The sequence below is a fragment of the Lampetra fluviatilis genome, chromosome 16 (genome assembly GCF_964198595.1).
Source record: "Lampetra fluviatilis chromosome 16, kcLamFluv1.1, whole genome shotgun sequence".
In the NCBI taxonomy this organism is placed as follows: Eukaryota; Metazoa; Chordata; class Hyperoartia; order Petromyzontiformes; family Petromyzontidae; genus Lampetra; species Lampetra fluviatilis.
This window is the reverse complement of record NC_136290.1, coordinates 11,891,227-11,911,277: the sequence shown is the minus strand read 5'-3', so window position 1 is coordinate 11,911,277 and position 20,051 is coordinate 11,891,227. Positions and strand designations below refer to the sequence as shown.

The following is a 20,051-nucleotide window of genomic DNA, read 5'->3' as shown; positions in this document are numbered from 1 at the left end:
GAGAGGAAAGACAGAGAAGGGAGGGAGAGAGGGGGGGGAAGGAGAGATGGACTGAAGCAAGACGGACGCAGAGAGAGGGGCGAGAGGCAGGGTAGCCACTTGCCATGGCGCTGGGTGCGTAGGTCGTGTGCAGCGGTGCCCGGGCTCCGTGCTGCACGTGGGGCAGCACCGGTTCGTACACCGTGGGCGCGCTGTAGTCGGAGGGCGGCAGCGAGGGCTGCCCAGGAGGAGCACCGCCAAACCCAAACGGCTGATGATGCTGCTGCTGCTGCTGATGATGATGCTGCTGCTGCTGATGCTGATGCGGTCCCACGTCCATGCCGTTGGCGAACCCGGCCGGGTACATCGCCTGCGGTCGCACCACCTCGTTCCGCGAGGATGCATACCACGGCTGCTGGCGGGCGCCGTAAAAATCGGCGAAGTTGGCCGGCTCGTCGTGAGAGAGGTGAGCTCGCAGCTGCTGCTGCTGGTGCAGCTGCTGGTGCACCTGTTGGTGCAGCTGCTGGTGCTGCTGCACGTGCGGAAAGACCCCGAGCGGGCTGGGTGCGCCGCCCGGCGCCTGCTCCAGCGGCAGCATGATGTTGGAGGGCACGTGGCCCAGCTCTCCGCTCTGGTTGCGCACCTTCCACCACTGGCGGGTGTCGTTCAGCACCTGGGGGGAGGCGGTCGCGGACCGTCGCTCGTGAAAGGAAAAGCACACGGACCGCGGCGCTGTGGAGGCGGCGAGGGGTTTGGTGGACCGCACGCGCTCGTGAAGCCGCCACGCTACCCGTGGGCGGTCGAGCTAGCCGTCACCTGACTTGCCACGTGATGGCAGAGCAGCAAGTGGATTCATATCCATTTGTAGTCCATCCATACGGGGATTGAGTGTTACCACACCCTTGCACGTGTGGGGTTTCTCAGGGCATTCCGATTTTTATTACCGCATGCGTAAACACTCATTAATGGAGTTGGCCAACCATAACGATAAAGGAACGCAGAGCTTGGACAATTGTCCTCTAAATCATTCTCTCTCAAAAATTGAACAATGTCCGCGAGTCCGGTCCATGGTGACAGACACCGCACTCCTGAGTCAACCGTTCAACAAGACCAAATGAGAGGCAGCACTAACCTCCAGGATGTCGTCCTTCTCCACCGAGATCTCGTTCTTGTTGCGTGCAGTGAACTTGTACGAAGCCCTGGCCATCCTCTTGCTGTGAGCATCGTCATCTCTACGGGGACACAAAGACAAAAATCCCACCCGTGTAGCCTTAACAAACTGTTGGGGCAATTGCTGTTAAACGAGCACCTATGAAGGTCGGCACGGCACACGAGGGGGTAGATGGCCAGCACCACGCCCGGCCGCCTTTGTCTCCCCAGTGGCGATGTTTACATATCGCAGCAGGTACTCATTTGAAGGCTGAGTAGACCTAGAGGAAGCCCAGGACCAGTTCAGATAATCGTCACCCGGGGTTGGCCGTGAGCGGGAATCGAACTCAGGTTGCCGGGTTCATAGTGCAGTGCGCTAACCGCCACACTACCGCTCCCCACACACCCACACGCGGGACTTGCAAGCCACAGGTGGCTGGTTCGATTCAGTTGGGACGAAAGTTTCTTAAATCCCCGCCGTGCTGCCTCTGTCCACCCAGTGGTGCATCACTAGCGTTTGGCATTGCTGCTGCGTTGGGGTGCTTGGCTTTATTGGTACTGTTGCTGCTTTGTTGTAGCCCCCCCTCCCGCGCGCATTCTCAGCTCTCTCAGCCTCCCACTCCCCCCGTCCAGGTTCACGTCTCCCTCTCCTCGCGTCCACGCAACGCTCCCCTCCCCCTACCCCCCTCCCTTGCTCCTCCCCCCTCTCTTACCTATACAACCTCTTACCACGGTATCTCTCTCCCACTTCAGCAAAAACATTTTATTGCTGTGGTTTTCCCACCTGATGATGAGTGCTTGTGTTGCGATCGAAACGTCGTGATTTTATTTATTTTATTTTATACCTACGTGACTTTAGCGAAACAACCAAAGAGTATGGGTTCGACGATCGCTAGATCGTGTGTGGTGGGGTAAAGTTTGGGTACTCCCAGCTCACTCAAGATATCCAACCAGCATAGAGGAGTAGGCCAAAACATCCCACGAGAGGGGCTGTCTAGAGCTCCCCCTAGTGGAGGCTCTTCTGCAAGCGGTGGCGTGAGCAAGACATTGTAGGCCTGCTCCTGGACTGACGCAAGTCAGACCATTGTAAAATAAAATATACACACAGAATATACTTCTGCTGAAGATTTATTGCCCAGGAACAAATATCCGGCATTTCCAAACAGAAGTAATATTTGGGAATATTGGTTCCCAAAATGCATGCATTAGTTTGTGACTGTGGGAATCTTTGTTATTTACAATGTGTGTCATCTCTCTGCATCATATGTTAACCTTGCATTGAGGCCACTGGTCCAAACAAAACTTGCCCAGACGAGAGACAATGCAAACGGGAGGGTACAAACGAGACAGACAATAAGATGATCGTGGCCAAGCGCATCGAATCGTTTGGAGGGGGAATAATCGGCAACGGCCGTGAAAACAACTCACCTGAAACCCGGAGGAGTCTCCACATTTTCACGTTCCTGGCGGGAGACAAACAAACTCCGCGTCAATTTAACCCTCGCCCCACCGTGACAGCGACCAGCTCGTGTCCCTTAAACGTGCAGACACACACGTCTCCAATAGGTCAATCGAAGGGCCTGAAGCTCATTGGTCTCACAGGTGGCGCAGTCGGCGGTTGCTATTGATATGCCTCAGGTGGCTATGGGACTTTATCACAGGAAGTCACGGGCCCTCTCCGGCTCAGGGGCTGTAGGTTCTCGACCCCTGGCGTCGAGGAGAAGGGGCAATGCGGGACCATCGTGGGGGTGACGAAGGAAGTGAGGGGTTGATGGAGGACGACGGGGCGATTCAAAGGTATGACAAGAGAGATTCAGCGGATGATGGAGGGATTGAGAGGGATGTTGGATGGATCGAGTGGATGATGGAGAGATCGAGGCGACGATGGATGGATCGAGGGGATGACAGAGGGATGGAGTGAGTGGATGACGGCAGGGTGGATTAAGCGGATGATGGACGGATCGAGTGGATGACGGAGGCAGCGAGGTGTTGACGAGGCGATGAAGGGTACCGTGATGGGGAGTTGGGTCTCCGGAGCGATCCTGCGTGGCGAGGAGGGCACGGGGCCGGCGTCGGGGGAGTCGTGCGCGTGGGCCATGGGAGGGACATTGAAACGCTCCGGCTCCCAGTTGGGGAAGCGTGGGATGTAGGACGGCAGGGGCTTGTCTGCCGGCCACTCTGCCCTGCATGGATCAACATCATCACCATTCAAGTCTGCCGGCCACTCTGCCCTGCATGGATCAACATCATCACCATTCAAGTCTGCCGGCCACTCTGCCCTGCATGGATCAACATCATCACCATTCAAGTCTGCCGGCCACTCTGCCCTGCATGGATCAACATCATCACCATTCAAGTCTGCCGGCCACTCTGCCCTGCATGGATCAACATCATCACCATTCAAGTCTGCCGGCCACTCTGCCCTGCATGGATCAACATCATCACCATTCAAGTCGTCGTCGTCGTCGTCATCACCTATTAAATGTAATTATCATCAGCAGGAGCGGCAGCAGCAGCAGCAGCATCAGTTGCTGTCGTTATAATCACAACTGCCACCGAACCGAATCGCGTTTTGCTGGTGACTACAAGCGGCTTCTTCAGCAGCCAATCGAAGATGGCTGTAGTAATCGACGGCGAAACGTCGTTCTCGAATTGTGAACGTCGTGGGTTTACTCTCCAACACAGCGGCGTGCCGAAGTAGTAACTAACTCGCACGTTTTGTTTACGTGACGAACCCCTTACTAATTGGCTGTGTCGGTTGGGTGGCGGGTTGAACGACGCGTTTATATCCGCGCGATCTAACCCTTACACAAAAAGAACCTCTATTATGAGTGCAGTACAACGGCGCTAAGCCTCTCTAAATAACGCCGAGCCGCTTGTGGGCACGTGCCGAGCTTCAGAGGTGAACGGGACACCACCCTGCAACTTGCAGACGTTTCGGAACGGGAAAGGGTTCGTTGGCCGCGTCGGGTGGAGGAGGGGTGTACGAAACAACATTGTACATTTGGTGTTTGAACATCTTAACACCTGTTTTATTGCCAGAAAGGGTCAAACCTATTCTTATCTTTCATAATTTTGGATACTGTCTAAAAGGTCCCCATGATGTAGCTGCTCACAGCGAGCTACAAATGTCGTGATAGTGGCGTTGTCTTTGTACTGTTCGAATTTTGGCGTTCTTTGGCCTAACACTGGTGGTGAGACGAGGCCATAAAGAAGGCTGCGAGTCTCACCACCGGTGTTAGGCCAGAGAACGTCAAAAGTCGAACAGCACAAAGACAATGCCACTATTAGGGCATTTATAGCTCGGGGTGAGTAGCTACAAAATTGGACATTTTTTGCCACATACTGCCAAAAAATGTCCAATTTTGAGATTAATTATATCGATTCTGCCCATTCCATACCATAATAACATCAAAATACCGGGTTAATCATAATTTGCGATTGAATTACTGTGCCAATCCATTGCTGATCGATCCACGGATCGAGTACTGATTTGGCAGCCCCCCCCCCCACCCCTTCATTTTGATTGGCTAACATCAGCAGGTGCGGTGATTCCGTCGCAAGTCCCGCTGTCATTGTCACCACAGGTGCGCCTCTCACCTGGTGACGCTCCAGGCGTTGCCCAACGAGAGCCACAGCTTGCGCTGCTCGGGGTTGGGGCTCGTGTTGAGGATGTCGATGGCCTGGCGCGTGAGCAGAGGGCTCGCCACGGAGCGAACCAGATCCAGGCCGCCGCACGCGTGCAGTATCTGCGCTCGTGCCATCGGGAAAGGAGTTCGTTTCGTTAAATGCGTTCGTTTGTAAGCGTGAACTGACCGTTCACATACCCATCAACCCCTTATCAGTGCCTACCTTGTTACAGACCAATACAGACCTTATTGGTCATCCCGTGCCCTTATACATCTCAACGTTCATCCTATACACTATACACTAAACTATGCACTCCACTATACAATACACTATACACTACACTACTATGCACTACACTATACACTATTATACACATACCCGTCAACCCCTTATCAGTGCCTACCTTGTTACAGACCAATTCAGACCTTATTAGTCATCCCGTGCCCTTATACATCTCAACGTTCATCCTATACACTACACTATACACTAAACTATGCACTCCACTATACAATACACTATACACTACACTACTATGCACTACACTATACACTACTATACACATACCCATCAACCCCTTATCAGTGCCTACCTTGTTACAGACCAATTCAGACCTTATTGGTCATTCCGTGCCCTTATAAATATCAACGTTCATCCTAGAAAGTCCCATCGCAAGGGAGAAACACAAGCAGACAATACATTTGTTTTGCCCGTATTGAAATGGCTGTACGCCGTATGGACCTGAAAACTCAAATTCCCTGTACAGGATAATGGGTAATCCGTATGGGTTGACAGGTATGCGTTCAACAGTTTGCTTGTTCGTCACTGATATCTATATCTATCTGTGCATTCATTCATTCACTCATTTGTCTTAGCTGGTGTTTTAGCCCTGGTGCCATTCACAACCGTGGCGGTTGCAAGTTGCGTCGTAAATATATGATGTAAAAACATATATATACCTGTGACAAACCGGCACATGGCTAAGGAATAAAAATCAAGGCATAGAATTGACGCTCACACAAGCGACAGAGTGTCTTTCATTGGGTTTTCAATTTTATCATCCCGTAATGAGTAACACAGTCGCACACACAGATACAAAGATAAATGCACACAGACACAGACCCACAGGGACAAAGTCTGAGTTTTATACAACCAGGAGGGCTGTTGACCGAGCCTCATGCCAGTGCGTTTTCCTCCCCTGCAGACCACGTGTCTATTGGTATAGCAATTTCCTGGTGATTCATGCCGCAGTAAACACATTAGCGGCGGGCCAAACAATGCATCGAACATTTGCGACTGACCGCGAGCTGCGTGCGATAACCGATACCGCCGATGCCTGGCAATTAAAAAAAACCCGTGAAAAATTAAAATTGACGAGGTTAATCTGTAATGCGGCGGTTATTGCCCCATCACACGCCGGCTTTTCTTTACCCCAAAAAAATGTGGTGCCTGTTCTGTATCTCACGACGGATTGCCTATGCCTAATCTCAGACAAAACTGTGCAGAACAATGTTCCGGTAATAGTTTTGGCACGTCACATCCATGTCGGGTTCATAGGAATATAGGGTACAATAATATGTATATGCACAGTTTTACAAGGATACTAATATAGGTTTGTTATGGACAGGCGAATTCATTGTGTGCCAAAGCAGCGAGTCCAGCAGGGTCCTGGAATGTGGAGTCAGGACTTGGTTATTGCAATCGGGTGACGTGAATGCACAGAGCAATGGGGGAGGCTGGATTCATTCAAAAGTTGGGACTGGCATCTCCCCAGTTGGCTGAAAGTGGCTCTCGTCTCTTAATAACAATACACATCCATTAGTCGATCAGTCCCGTGGAGCGGCACGGTTGTAAATATAATGAGCACAGTGCTAACTAGAGAAAACCCTATTTTTTTTCAGAAGCTACCTAGCCACAGATCATAGCTCAACGAAGCAGCTTATCACGTAGAAATGTATAGCGGCCAAATACTCTAAACGCGTGACGTTGATTCAAAATGTGGAGGGAAAAAGCGGAGGACTTGGAGAAAAATCCACTCGACCACGGGGAGAATATGCAAACTCCAAATATACAGATGTCAGGGTCGGGATCGAACCCACGACCTCCTGTATACCAGGCGAGGTAGTTAACATCTCGTGACCGTGGCACCGTAACCAACCACCGAGGCAACCGCCACAACCATAACTACCCCGAAACTGCAACCCAGTAACGAGCTCACAATCATATGCACGTATGCACACGGGCACGCACACACGCACACACGCACACATACACACACATACACACACACGCACACACGCACACGTGTACACACACACCCACGAAGCCCCCTGCGTAGCCTCTAACAGACCATTGGAGCAAGTGCTGTTGACGAGCACCTACAAAGGACAGCATGGGCTCAAGGCGGTGGCGTGCTCAGCCAGCACTACGCACGGCCACTTTTGACTCCCCTTTGCCAGTGTTTACACACCGCAACAGGTACTCGTTTGAGGCTGAGTCGACCTAGGGGGAGGCCCCAGGACCGGTTCAAATATCCGTCAATGATGTTGGCCTTGGGCGAGTGTCGAACTCAGGTCGACAGGTTGGTAGCGCAGCGCGCTAATCGCTGCACGACCACGCACTGGTACGCGCACGCTCGCACGCAAGCGGCTTTACAGTATCCAAACATCATTTCCAAGGACTTTAGCCCGATGCTTTTCATGACTCACCATCTGCAGCGGTGGGAAGAGGCTGGTTATCAGGTCCTCTGCGCTTGGATTTTCAATGATTCCCTTTAGTCGGGCCTGCACGCACAACATCATTCAGTCAGAGGTTCACCCGTCACGGTTTCAATCGGTGTAAATCACCCGCCGCGAGACGTACACATCAGAAATGTGATCGTTGGTGAAGTAAACGGAACGGAAGCTCGCAGCGCGTGGGGTGAAGCGTCGGACAAACGATGCCGCGGTCCACCTCGAATAACACGACCGAAGTGCCGTGCAGCACAACAACCGCGCAAACCTACGTAGGTGTGAAGCTCAAATGCTTGGGCTTACAATGAGAAGCAAAATGAAGGAGCACGTGGTTCAGACATAATGTGCAGGTTAGATCCATCATCGTATTGAGCGTAAAAAAATATGGCCTGAAGCAGGACGATGAGAGCACACCCGTGAGCACAACCACTGCAGAGATGGAGCGTCGCCTTTGGCTCGTGCGCAGCTGCACGGCGAAACAATGCACGGCGAAACAATGCACGGCGAAACAATGCACGGCGAAACAATGCACGGCGAAACAATGCACGGCGAAACAATGCACGGCGAAACAATGCACGGCGAAACAATGCACGGCGAAACAATGCACGGCGAAACAATGCACGGCGAAACAATGCACGGCGAAACAATGCACGGCGAAACAATGCACGGCGAAACAATGCACGGCGAAACAATGCACGGCGAAACAATGCACGGCGAAACAATGCACGGCGAAACAATGCGTCGCGAGACCGTGAGAGATGGGAACGGCACGGGGCAGGCCTTTATACAGCAGTGGGTAGATCGTGGCTGATGATGATGATCACAATGACGCTGCTGATGATGAAAATATCTAAATGTGCGATTTCAAAATAACTGATTCACACATCCACGAGTCGACGTAGTTTGAAACGGCAACCGGGTCAGAGGCAAGTAGGGGGTGCCGATTTTTGGGAAAATAAAAAAAACTGGTGGGGGGGGGGGAAGGGGCCCGGCGGTTCACTCACCAGCAGGTTGAACCCGTACTTGAACTTCTGGAAGATGTCAACAAAGTCTTCGTGCGGAGGGGGCTTGGAGCGCAGCGTCAGGATTCCGTCTGTCCCACACAAGGAGGGAAGAGTAGGGAGATGATCGTTGTGGATAGGGGGGGAGGCGGGGAGTGGGCAGGAGGTGGACAGGAGGCAGCTAGGCCCAGGGCCAGTTACTGTTTGTCAGGTTGGATGGTGATCCCAGGGCTGTAATTTTTTTTTTCAAATTCAAGTCCTTCCCTTGACTGTTTCACCACCGCCCGTGCCCAATGTCAAACAACTAACACTGCTTTAAACATTGAGTTATTGCAGTTATGCGTTTGAAAGGCGATTTTACGAGTTTGTAAAGCTAAATAAAAGTTAAAAACGAATAAAACTGGTATTCATTTCAGTGTGCAGCCCGTGGCAATGCACACATTCATGCAATGGCTTTGATTACCAAATAACACGATAGGATTTGACGTAGGATTACAGTATTCCATTTCACCCATTTATAAAGCAGAAGATATACTTGTGAACTGCTCAATATCGGAGGCTGTGGCCCTGCAACTATGGTCACCTACCTGTCCAGGTTTTGACCTGTCCAGTTTTTGACTTGTCGAGGTCCAGGTCAAAACCAGTCAGATAAATTACATCTGAAATCTGCGTTTCGGGTGGCAGGAATTGATAAGCACTGAGATCTGGCACGGGTTATTGCGCTGAAGCGGATCGCAGTGTAGCTGCCCGGTTTCGATAACAGACCTCTTGCTGACTGAGACATCTGCTCGGCTTTCGTAGACAGTCGGTAGCTCCCTAAAGCGCCCGCGTAAATCGAACACTAGCCGGGTGCACCGCTCCATCTCCTTTGAAGTGGCGCCGTCCCTTCTTGTTGTCTCAGGGCACAATAAAGGGACGTAAAGCTGCCTGCCAGATGTAAAATAATTATGGTTGAAATATAAAACGAAGTGACGGTAAAATTGCACCGTAAATCAGTTTAGGAACCGCGTAGCACTTCCCCTTTGGCTGGTGTTCCAGGAAGTCTAAACTAGCTGAGCTGTGTTCTACTCACTTCCTGTCAATTATTGATTTGTTAGTAAAAATCATCATCATTGTCATTAACGTCATGGTCATCGTTATCAACAATGGATCACCAATGCCGTCTTTGTTGTCGTCCTCACTGTCATCAGTATCAGCAGCAACCTTGTCATCTTCATCATTATTACGAACAACACTATCATCATCGTTGTTATCATCATCACTGTCATCATCATCATCATCATCGTGACCATCTCTACGCTCAACAATTGGCACCACCGCCAATGTGTGTAGAGTCTCTGGGTGGTGGCGACAATAACGATGACGGTGATGACTATGGCTGCTGTCAGCGGTCTTTGCGCCTGACCTCCATTCTTCTTCTTCTTGCTGCGCTTCTGCTTCTTGCGTTTGCCCAGCTCGTCGAACGCCTGCGCCGCCTTCTGCAGCTTCGCTACGAAGCCCTCGATCTCGTCGAAGAGGTGGTTCAGCATCTCCTACTCGATCGCCAGTGACATGCACCGCCGAGGGTAGAGGGGGCGGTGGGGGGACAGAGACGACGGATATCAACACAGAATCGTTTAAGTTAAAGGAGCAGCCTGGCAATTACTTTCTCACGCCAACCGCTAGCGAGAGGGCCTCCATTCGAGAAAGCTCCATAGAGAGTCGGACAGTGTTCTTCATGGCAAGGCCCACGGGCCCTGGCTGCCCCTGGTGGCGTTTAGTGCGGCCCCTGACGTGCAGCCTCCGACAATACACATCATCGTGCTGTCAAACCTCCAATGGTTTCAAATGTGTAGTGGCCCATACCCTTAAGATGTCTTAATTAGTGAAGAACGCTGGGGTAGGAGGACTCCCCCCTCCTTAAAAATGAGTGCTGAGGCTCCTCCCAGACATCAATATAAAACACAATCCTGGTGGGTTTTTTTTATCGCCATTGATTTGTCGTTACCGTATCTCGCTGCACACGTTTTTGCCTAAACTCCGGCACGTCCTCCAGCTCTTGCTCAAGATCCAGACTGTCCCTGTCTCCTGCGGGGTGGGGGAGAAGGCGGCGGCCACATTACTTCTGGATGCAGCCACATTTGCAAATGTGGTTTGTAACTTTGATCATTACCTGCTGTGTATCGATAGTTCAATGTTAACGTACCATTTTATTCAGGGGCTACTTACTGCGTGGTGTTATCTTGGTGTGGTCTAGGACTGTTTTGCTGTTGTTTTTGTTTTCATGGCCAATTATGATACATCGAACTCATATAACGAAATAATTCATTATTTATTCATATTTAGTGGCTTGCTTAACATTTTTCTCTTTTTTTGCACTCCTATCATGGTGTTTGTATTGTTTGCTGTTGTAACTTGCTGACCTGCCCATACTGGGACATCTATAAAAAAAGAGCTTCATAGCTCATCGGATTCCTCCTCCAGGCTAAATAAAGATTCTGATTGTGATGGGGACCCAGGGCTGTTATGGAACTGCGGGGCCCCTCTTTTCATATTCAATTCCTTCCGTTTGACCGTTTCATCACCGCTTATGCCCAAAAAACAATCCTTACTGTACATTGATTTTCACCTTGGTTATTGTAGTTATGTTTTTTACATGATAGACGAATTGTAAAGCTAAGTCAAAGTTAAAATATCTATGGGACCTGTTTACCAGCAACCAAAATGATGACAAATAAGAATAGGTTTTACCCTTTCTGGCAATATTAAAGTTAAAAATATTAATTTCAGCACATAGCCGGCGGCAATACACACAGTGATGCAATGAAACCACGTCGCACCTTGATCATTCGGGAACATGTTCCAGATGGCCACCTTGCTGCGCGAGTCCACCTGGGTGAGCGTGGGGGGCGGCCGGGGGGCTGGCTCACTCGTCATCATCGTCGGGCTGGGGGGGGCCTGCTTTTGGGACATTTCCGGTTCTCCGTGCGGCTCCCTGGGCCTGCGAGAGGAGCGGACGTGGGGTGAAGGGGGGAATGGGGGGGACGCCGACCGGCGAGCTCGCCACAGGAACTACAATGCGATGATTGAGACAGACGCAATTCGGATTTTGTACAGAGGGTTTAAAAATGTGGCCGTTATCTCAAGACGGTTTACAGAGACAGTGAGATATTGTTTGATAGAAGCACTCGGTCATAGGTCTTCTATATGTGTGTGAGTTTGGAGATATATGGATCACTTTGTGAGTCTGTGAGTCCCTGTGTGAGTATATGGATCACTCTGTGAGTCTGTGGGTCCCTGTGTGAGTATATGGATCACTCTGTGAGTCTGTGGGTGCATCACTCTGTGAGTCTGTGGGTCCCTGTGCGGGTATACAAGTCTCTTTGTACGAATATGGATCTCTGTTAGTCTTTCGGTATTCATGTTAGTTTATAGGTCTTGGTGCAAGTTGATAAAATGTGGACTTATACGAAGTCTAAATGCAGCTGTATCTCAAGATATTGTTCAAAATCTGCGGTCATATGATTATTATTATATAGAGAGAGGCAGTCAGTCTCAATGTGGGTTACAAACTCACTTGTTCATTGGAGAGCGCGGGGAGCCAGACAACACGTGGTCCACGTGCTTCTGTATGGCCATGCCCTGGCAGGGAAACACACAGACGACCATTCGTTTCCTTCACAGTAGTTGTCTAAGCCATTTGAGTGTATGCTAGTCTGAAGGAATCTACCTAAACTACTCACCCATCGATCCGTGGAAAATCCTAGTTTTTCACGAGTAGTTACTCTCTGTTATCCACGCTCGCCCGCTGTTAAGGGGAGTTATCCAAATGTGGTGGCATAAAATTCCCAATCGTCTGCGTCTTTCAGTGGACGAGAGTCATGTGGAAAAGTTATCCTGGAATGGATACAACTCGTCCCACTGCTTTCGGCTTGCACGCATGAGAGGAGCGACCCACAAGTGGTGGGAAATTTATCAAATTATCCGCGTTCATCCACGGATAACCGTGAGTATAATAGGAGACAAATCCACAGACAGCCTATCGCATAGCGCTTTCCCCACACCTCACATCTCCGCCGTGGATAAGAGCATTTTCACTCGACAACAAACACAACAACAACAATAATGTCAATATATGTGCCGTCTAAATGCAACCGCAGCTCAAGACGCTTTACAAAGAAGCTGCATGAGGGTGGGAGGGGAGTTGCAGTGAGATGTTCTGAATAATAAATAATAAAAATCTAATTTATATCGTGCTAATTTGGGGCAACATCTCTAAACACGGACACTAACAGTTGATTAAAAGAATACCATAGATTAAGCTCTGTAAGGCAATGTGAGATTCTCTGAAATATTTCTAAAGTTTCAGACTTCCTGCCTTTAACTCGCGCTCGTCCCGTAGAGACGTACGGGTTGCTGGCTTCTCACCTGCACGCGCCCGCACTGGAACAGGTAGAGCTCGGCACACGGCTCTGAGGGATCGTGGCAGATGAGCGACAGAATGGGGTCTTCCGACGACATGCCGGCCATCGCCAGGCAGCGCTGGATCGTCTGGGTGGGGAAGTTCTCCAGTTCCTCCTGGATGTTTTTTTTGTCATTCCCGCACACAATCACGGGGGATCACGCGGTTGCCCATCGACGGAGGATTTACAGGCGGTGACGAATGCGGTTGACGTCTGAGAGAGAGTGCTTTTGGCATTGGCTATCACTAGATTTGAAGCTTTCGTGACTGCAACGATTCATATTCTTAGGTTTTTTCGGTAAAGTCACGTAGGTAAAAAATTTTAATTAAAATTAATAAAAGTAAAATAAATATAAATTAAAATCAAAATTAATAAAAGTAAAATAAATATATATATTTTTTTACCTTTTATTAATTTAAATTTTTTACCTACGTGACTTTACCGAAATGACCTAAGAATATTGGCTATCACGCTCGCCTAAGGCTCGTTTGGAGGAGGGCCTAAGGCCCGTTTGTTGTCCGTTAGGAGCAAGCATGAGATGTTTAAGGGCATTTCCACTAATTAGGTGACCTCACAGTCAAAATTTCAAAATTACCATCGCGATGCTTACCGTGTACTTTTGAAGGTAATTACCTATAGATAGTACAACATGTGTCTTAATCGTGGGATAAGTCAGTGGTTAACACACACACGGAGTGAAAACACCATCACCGTCCCAGCGTGGGTGAGTCAGTTACGCCCTGCCCTTTCACTTCCCTGACATGCCCTTACCTGCCAATGCCCCTTGTCTTCCCTGCACAGCTGTTCTACCGCCCCGAGGCCACGCCCCCGTGCCCTTTCCGTGCTCCGCACTCACCTTGGTGTCCTGGTCAAGAAGCTGAATGCCCTCGGCCGCCACGCGGAGGCTCACGTCCTGCGACCACAGGTGCCCGGTGGCGGCCAGGCGCCGCATGCGCTGCACGCCCTCCTCCGGGGAGCGCACGCCCTCGGGGCCGCCCATGGGCAGCGACACCAGGTGCTGCCCACGTCGCCGGGCGGAGGGGGCAGCAGCGGGGGTGCGGGAGGGGGGGAGGAGGGAGAAGAGGGTAGCGGGGAAGAAGGAAGGGAGGTAACCAATTAATTTAATACGATGATGATGATAGCGCGAGGCTATCGCGAAGGCAGCTGTGTTTCACAGGAGGAGAGATTCTGTCGGTAAGGGCTGATTTTAAATTCGGTAATTTGGGGGATAAATTTAAAATTGGTAAAATTTTACGGAAATAACTTTGAAGCGGACAGCGTGCGGTGTTTATGGGTCATGCCCTGCGGCTCCATGGATTGCTGCATTGTAGGGCCACGACGGACAGCAAGGGTTTTTGGGGAGACCATCTAGCGATGGATAGATCACGGCTAGCGACAACAAAGCATCCGTATATGCACACACACGAGAAGCAGTTAGTATAGTGGTTAGCACGCTGCGCTGAAAACACGGTGACCCGAGTTCCTTCCAGCAGTGGATAGATGACATACGATGAAGATGATGATGTAGATGTAGATGCAGAGCAACAACGACGATTTCAGATGCAGGTGGTCAAGCCAGACAACAGCGTCAGGAGCAGTGGAGTGGATCGCTGTGATGCCTCCTTCGTATTTGTGGATCGGGCATGATGTTAATGACGACAGATATCATCATCCACCTGCTCTGGTTATACACATGTCAACACCACGGTTTATTAGAGTGCCTTGAGATGCTGTCTCAGTTTAACATTTTATGGGCCATCACGACCAGGTTGAGGTCGATCTTGTAAAAAAATCCCGTGTGGGCTCCAGGTTTTATCTGATAAAAACGAACTCTCTTCCCCTCCCCTCCGATGCATACTTCTTCTTCTAAAACCCACTGCTGAGCACACACCCCGAAGGTCCAAAGCATCACGCGGCCAGCAACAAACGGCACCGTCGACGGCCGTAAAATAACAGCGTGAGTTCACGCGCGCGTTTCCACCGAGGAAGGATGTGCGTTTGGACGTTATGCAAATCCACATCGTATTGCGATTGCAAGTTCAACCCGGTGCAGTGGGGGGAAACGCGTGGCTTCAAAGTCGGTGGGCTTTTACCGTCCACTGTCATTCCCCTGCACCCCGAACCTCGTGCCAAGTGACGATGGCTCACCTCCACGCGGTACTCCGCCACCTCCGCCTGCGCGCCCGACCCACGAGAGTACTGTTTGCGCTGCTCTGTACACGCACAGTGGGGCACACACACAAAGACAAAGGTCCCCGTAGAGCATGAGCAGGTTTGTTGGGGCAAGTGCTGTTAAGCGAGCACCGATTAAGGCCGGTATGGCACACGACAGGATGGTTGGCCAGCACCGTCCCCCAGGGCGAAGGGTTACACACCGTACCAGGTACTCATTTGAGGCTGAGTCGACTGAGGGGAGGCCCAGGGCCGGTTCATTGGTGTTGGCCGTGAGCGGGAATCGTCGGGTCTGTAGCGCACTGCGCTAGCCACAGGACAACCACTGCCCGATTAATAAAACGCACATAAATATGTACAAACACAGATGCATATGAATAGAAATATCTCTCTTGAATACATTCATTGTGACTAAATATATCTCAACAATCATGGGTGAGGAAAGAGCTCACCAAGATGATGAAAACACGACAGTTGGAAAAGCATCGTAGAGGTGACATCTTATCCATCGTTATTTCAAGAGCTCTATGTAGCCTCTTACACACTTTTGGGGCGAGTTCTGTTAGCGAGCACCTATTAAGGCTGGCACGGTGCAAAGTCGTTTGGTGTGAACCAGCACTATGCCCGGCTGGACACGTACACTACCCGCATACGTTAGACACTCATTAAATGTAAACATGTAAACGATTTATTCGTTTTTTTTTGTCATGCACAAAGATCGCCACAATGCACAAACACAAACAGGCATGCAAATTGAGGGAAACGTATTTAACCATAGTCATAATGTCCATTAGATACTGCCAATGCGTTTATTTTATGCTTATTTATTTGATGCACGGATGATGGTCGCGTTTAGTCAGTTGCCCAGCTATTTTACTAAACTATAAACTAAACTATTTTTTTTTATTTTACCAGGTAAGGCCCACTGAGCTGTAGATCTCTTTATCAGCAGCGACCTGGCCGCAAATGATAGCTCAACAAAGCAGCTTATCATCACGTATAGATTTGTAGTGTTGTGGATTCAGGAGACGTTGGAGACGGTTCTTGGAGGCAACACTCTTTAGTAAACCACCTCGCTCGGCAGTGCAGTCCCAGAACACTCAGGGTCACTGTCCTTCTGTACCACTGTCTGGGGAGGCACTGCCTCCGGGCTAACGTGCCATAACACAGGACTATTCTCAGGGTCCTCCGGCTATGGGTACCTAGGGAGAGGCTATTCTAACTCGCCCTAACCAGGGTGCGAGTTTCGACCACGGACCCGCTGGATTCGGCCCTTACAAGGACGTCGTGCCAGGGGTTCCCAGGGTCTCACCACTGAGCCGCACAGAGTCCCGGCCCTGACAAAGGCAGCGGGGATAAGAGTCTCAGGGTCCTATCTAGCGGGTCTTCGGCTTCTGTCTTCGACTGGTCCCCAGCCTGGAGAGAGGTCTGCCTTTAATCCACCTCCCAACCGAGGGGCGGGGTCCCAGGGGATCCTAGGACAGCCCCCACCCGTTGGGAGGAGCCCCGGGGGATCTCAGGACACCCCACAACCCCCTCCCCCCGGGAAGGGCCTCGGGTGATCCCAGGACACCCACACAGCCCATTTACGCCCCTCCAGATTTATATCAGACAAATACTCTAAACGCGCGTTGAACGGCCGGAAACAACACGGGCATCATCATCATTGGTCATGATTTATCCACTGCTGGATGAAGGCCACGCCAAGCTGTCGCAAGCCCTATGAACGGTCTTGCGATGCAATAATCCATACAGCTCTTGCATTCAAGCTGATTTCACTGCTCCGTCTCCACGGGATCACGTCAAGTTGTTACACTCTGACCCTGATGCCTCCTGTATATTTGGAGTTTGCGTGTCTCTCTCCCCGTGTTCACGTGGATTTTTCTCCAGGTCCTCCAAGTTGTCCCTCCACATGTGAAAACACGCGTTTAGAGTTTTTGGCTGCTTTGAATGTCCACCTGAAAAGCCACTTTGTTTATCTATTAAGTGTGGCCAGGTCGCTTCTGAAAAAGAGCTATATAGCTCAGTGGGCCTTACTTGGTAAAATACAAAAAAAATAGTTTAATCTTATCTCCCCTTGGAGGCCGCCGTTGTTGCTCAAGCGTGTCGAGGGCTATTTCTCTTGGTGGAACGGGACTGACTCACCAAAAAAGTGTAAGGTTCATCTCACTGCCATCACGCTTGGGCAAATACGCTCGCTTGCTCACTCACTCACCCAATCGCTCTTGGGCAACAGTGACACTTTGCGCAACGGCGCTGCGGTGTCGCTAAGGGCACGCTCACCCGCGTGTGTGCGGTACCGGGGTCTGTCCGATGACCTCCTGACAGCGGGCGTTCGACACTTCACGTGGCCTCAAAGTGAACATAGCCTGGCACAAGTACCGTGGTGACACCGGGGTCTGTCCGATGACCTCCTGACAGCGGGCGTGCGAAACTTCACGTGGCCTCAAAGTGAACATAGCCTGGCACAAGCACCGTGGTGACGTCGCCACCACTTGTATGTTTGTTGAACTTCTTTCGAACCCTAAGCAGCAAACCGTGCTAATCGGAGGCGCGGGGGAAGGTCTAAAAACTAAAGACAAAAAGAAGTTACAAAGAAATTCTTTTCAATCTAGATGATAAAAAAATGCATAGCTCCAGTAGCTTCTTAATATTGGAAGGAAGAGCATTCCAGACGGCTGCAGATGTGCATCTGAAAGGGCGCGATGCCCTTGGTGGAAAATGGTGGCTGTTGTTGTCATCATCGTCATTGTCGTCGTCCTTGTCATCGTCGTTGTTGTCGTCGTGGTGATTGTCGTTGTCGTAATTGTCGTCGTTTTTGTCATTGTTGTGGTCGTCGTTGTCGGCGTCATCGTTGTGCGTGTGTGTGTGCGCAAGCTCTCTTCCTCACCGTAAAGCTCCCTGGCGCTCTTGGCCGGCGGTCCGCCCTCCGTGGGTCCAAGGCCACTGGCAGAGGGTCCAACAATGGCATTGATTAGTCGCAGCAAATCACAGGTTAAGCCAGATAATTAATCGATTAGGTACGAGTGGTGTTGACCACATCATCTCCGTGTTTTGGTGGGGGATCGAGTGGTGGGGAGCGGCGGGGTAATCGGCCCTGGGGAGAGGTTCAGATGTCAGTCGTAGCCGGGGCTATGGGTTCCACAGTGCGATGCAGCGTGCGATAACCACTGCGCCAAACAGAATGTGAAAATGTAAAAAGAAAACAGGGGTTGTAATAACGTATCGAGTCGTCGACTAAGCTCAGGGTTGTCGCGATATAATCTTTCACGATATTGACGATTAGCACGATACATCAGCTGACGGTGGTGGCAAAGCACAAGAAGGAAAAGAGGCGTCAGCGATGCCAGTCTCCTGTAACTGTGCTCAGCGATTGTGTTGCTGAAATGCTTTTGTGTATCTTCTTGGTTCTTTCGGTAAAGTCACGTAGAAGGGAAATAATAAAATAATAAAAATAAAACATAATAAAATAATTCTCACGACGTTTCGGCCAAACGCAAGCAGCCGTCCTCAGGTGAAGACCAGGTCTGTCGGGGAGACGCAGTCGTGAGAATTATTTTATTATGTTTTCTTTTCATTATTTTATTATCTCCCTTCTACGTGACTTTACCGAAAGAACCAAGAAGATGAATCCCTGCAGTCACGAAAGCTTTAAATCGAAAAATGCTTTTGTGTAGTTTCTGTTCTTTGCTGACCTTCCGGTCCAAATAAAGATGATATAAAGTGCAGTTCACTCAACATAAACCTGCCATGAAAACCTGAAATCACTGTAACTTTCAATCTGTAAAGTTTATAACTTACAATGCAACCTGAGAAAAGTCTCTGAAATTACCTCCAAAAATGCCAACGTTACAACGTTACATACCACCATCCCCTTCAATCACATTGGGACATCCGTGTGTTTTTTTGTTGCAAGACACGAAATTCTAGATTTGAAGTTTTTGTGACTGCTGGGGTCCATACTCTTTGATAAAGTTTTACCTATGTGACTTTACCGAAAAAACCAAAGAGTAAAGAAACGAAATGTATGGGTACAATCTATTTGGAACTACAATCATTGTCCCTTTGTATTATGTCGCGAAGACTGGCTTGCAAAATGAACTAAAAAACGATTTTGTCCCCATCCACTTGTACTCTCATCACAAACCTGCCTCCTCTTGGACAACGATTAGCACGCGGTTGCCTGCGTACGGTGCGAAAGAAGCTCGACATACTGTGAGATGTTGTGGGTTATCATTGTTTGTTTTCGAGGACACATCTCTCAACGGGTCGATGTGTGGAGACGGGCACAAGTTGTGAGAGCTATTGTCCTTACTTGGCACGTGGTGGGCCCATGGCCGCGTGCTCCGCCGTGGGTTGGACGTACTGCGGCTGCGCGCCGTGATAGTTCATGCTCGCTGTGTTTTCCCTTGCCTGGAAAGCACCGTCGTCACACGTTCAACCTACAACAGAAGGTCAGAGACGTGCGAGGGTTGGGAAACTGTCAGGGAATCTTCCCGGCAAAGACTGCCCGGCTTGAACTCCGACTGCTGCGAATGTTCGGTGCGTTATGCATCATTAAGTCAGTGGATATTTTCAATCATTTGGTCCATCGGTCATTAACTCGATCCAGTTTGCTCGGTGAGCGAAATTCTAATTGTGTGTGCTGGTCGTGTTATTACACCGAGTGAATTCTGAAAATGTGCTGAGTTAAACGCTTCTAATAAAATGTAACCAAAATTATTAATTAATAAAAACCTGAATATGGGTCAACTCCACCTAGCAACATCATTTATTCATGACCCTTCAATCCATTGCTGCATGAAAGCCTCCCCCCATGGCAGGGTGGTTGTATGGTGTGTTTAACCATACCTCACCACACTGGTCAGTGCAGGTTGGTGAAGGATGGGGCCAGGAACAGTTCAGAAATCGTTAGCCACTGATGTCAGCCATGGCCGAGGATTTAGCTC

The 20,051-nt window shown here is 50.0% G+C and overlaps 1 protein-coding gene across 1 annotated transcript in view; it reads right to left on the bottom strand.

The window, feature by feature from the left end:
* Window positions 1-19,494, bottom strand: part of LOC144936416 (epidermal growth factor receptor kinase substrate 8-like) — a 28,832-nt gene extending 9,338 nt beyond the window's left edge. Inside the window, exons 1-16 of the mRNA XM_078863465.1 lie at window positions 19,418-19,494; window positions 17,993-18,048; window positions 15,079-15,143; window positions 13,787-13,948; window positions 12,896-13,045; window positions 12,045-12,109; window positions 11,308-11,468; window positions 10,476-10,555; window positions 9,894-10,020; window positions 8,492-8,580; window positions 7,464-7,538; window positions 4,729-4,877; window positions 3,140-3,311; window positions 2,557-2,591; window positions 1,112-1,211; window positions 104-652 (exon numbers count right to left, since the gene is read on the bottom strand). Of these exons, the coding sequence (XP_078719591.1) occupies window positions 104-652; window positions 1,112-1,211; window positions 2,557-2,591; window positions 3,140-3,311; window positions 4,729-4,877; window positions 7,464-7,538; window positions 8,492-8,580; window positions 9,894-10,020; window positions 10,476-10,555; window positions 11,308-11,468; window positions 12,045-12,109; window positions 12,896-13,045; window positions 13,787-13,948; window positions 15,079-15,143; window positions 17,993-18,048; window positions 19,418-19,494 (2,112 nt within the window). The remainder of the gene's footprint in view (window positions 1-103; window positions 653-1,111; window positions 1,212-2,556; window positions 2,592-3,139; window positions 3,312-4,728; window positions 4,878-7,463; window positions 7,539-8,491; window positions 8,581-9,893; window positions 10,021-10,475; window positions 10,556-11,307; window positions 11,469-12,044; window positions 12,110-12,895; window positions 13,046-13,786; window positions 13,949-15,078; window positions 15,144-17,992; window positions 18,049-19,417) is intronic.
* Between the last annotated feature and the right edge of the window lie 557 nt (window positions 19,495-20,051).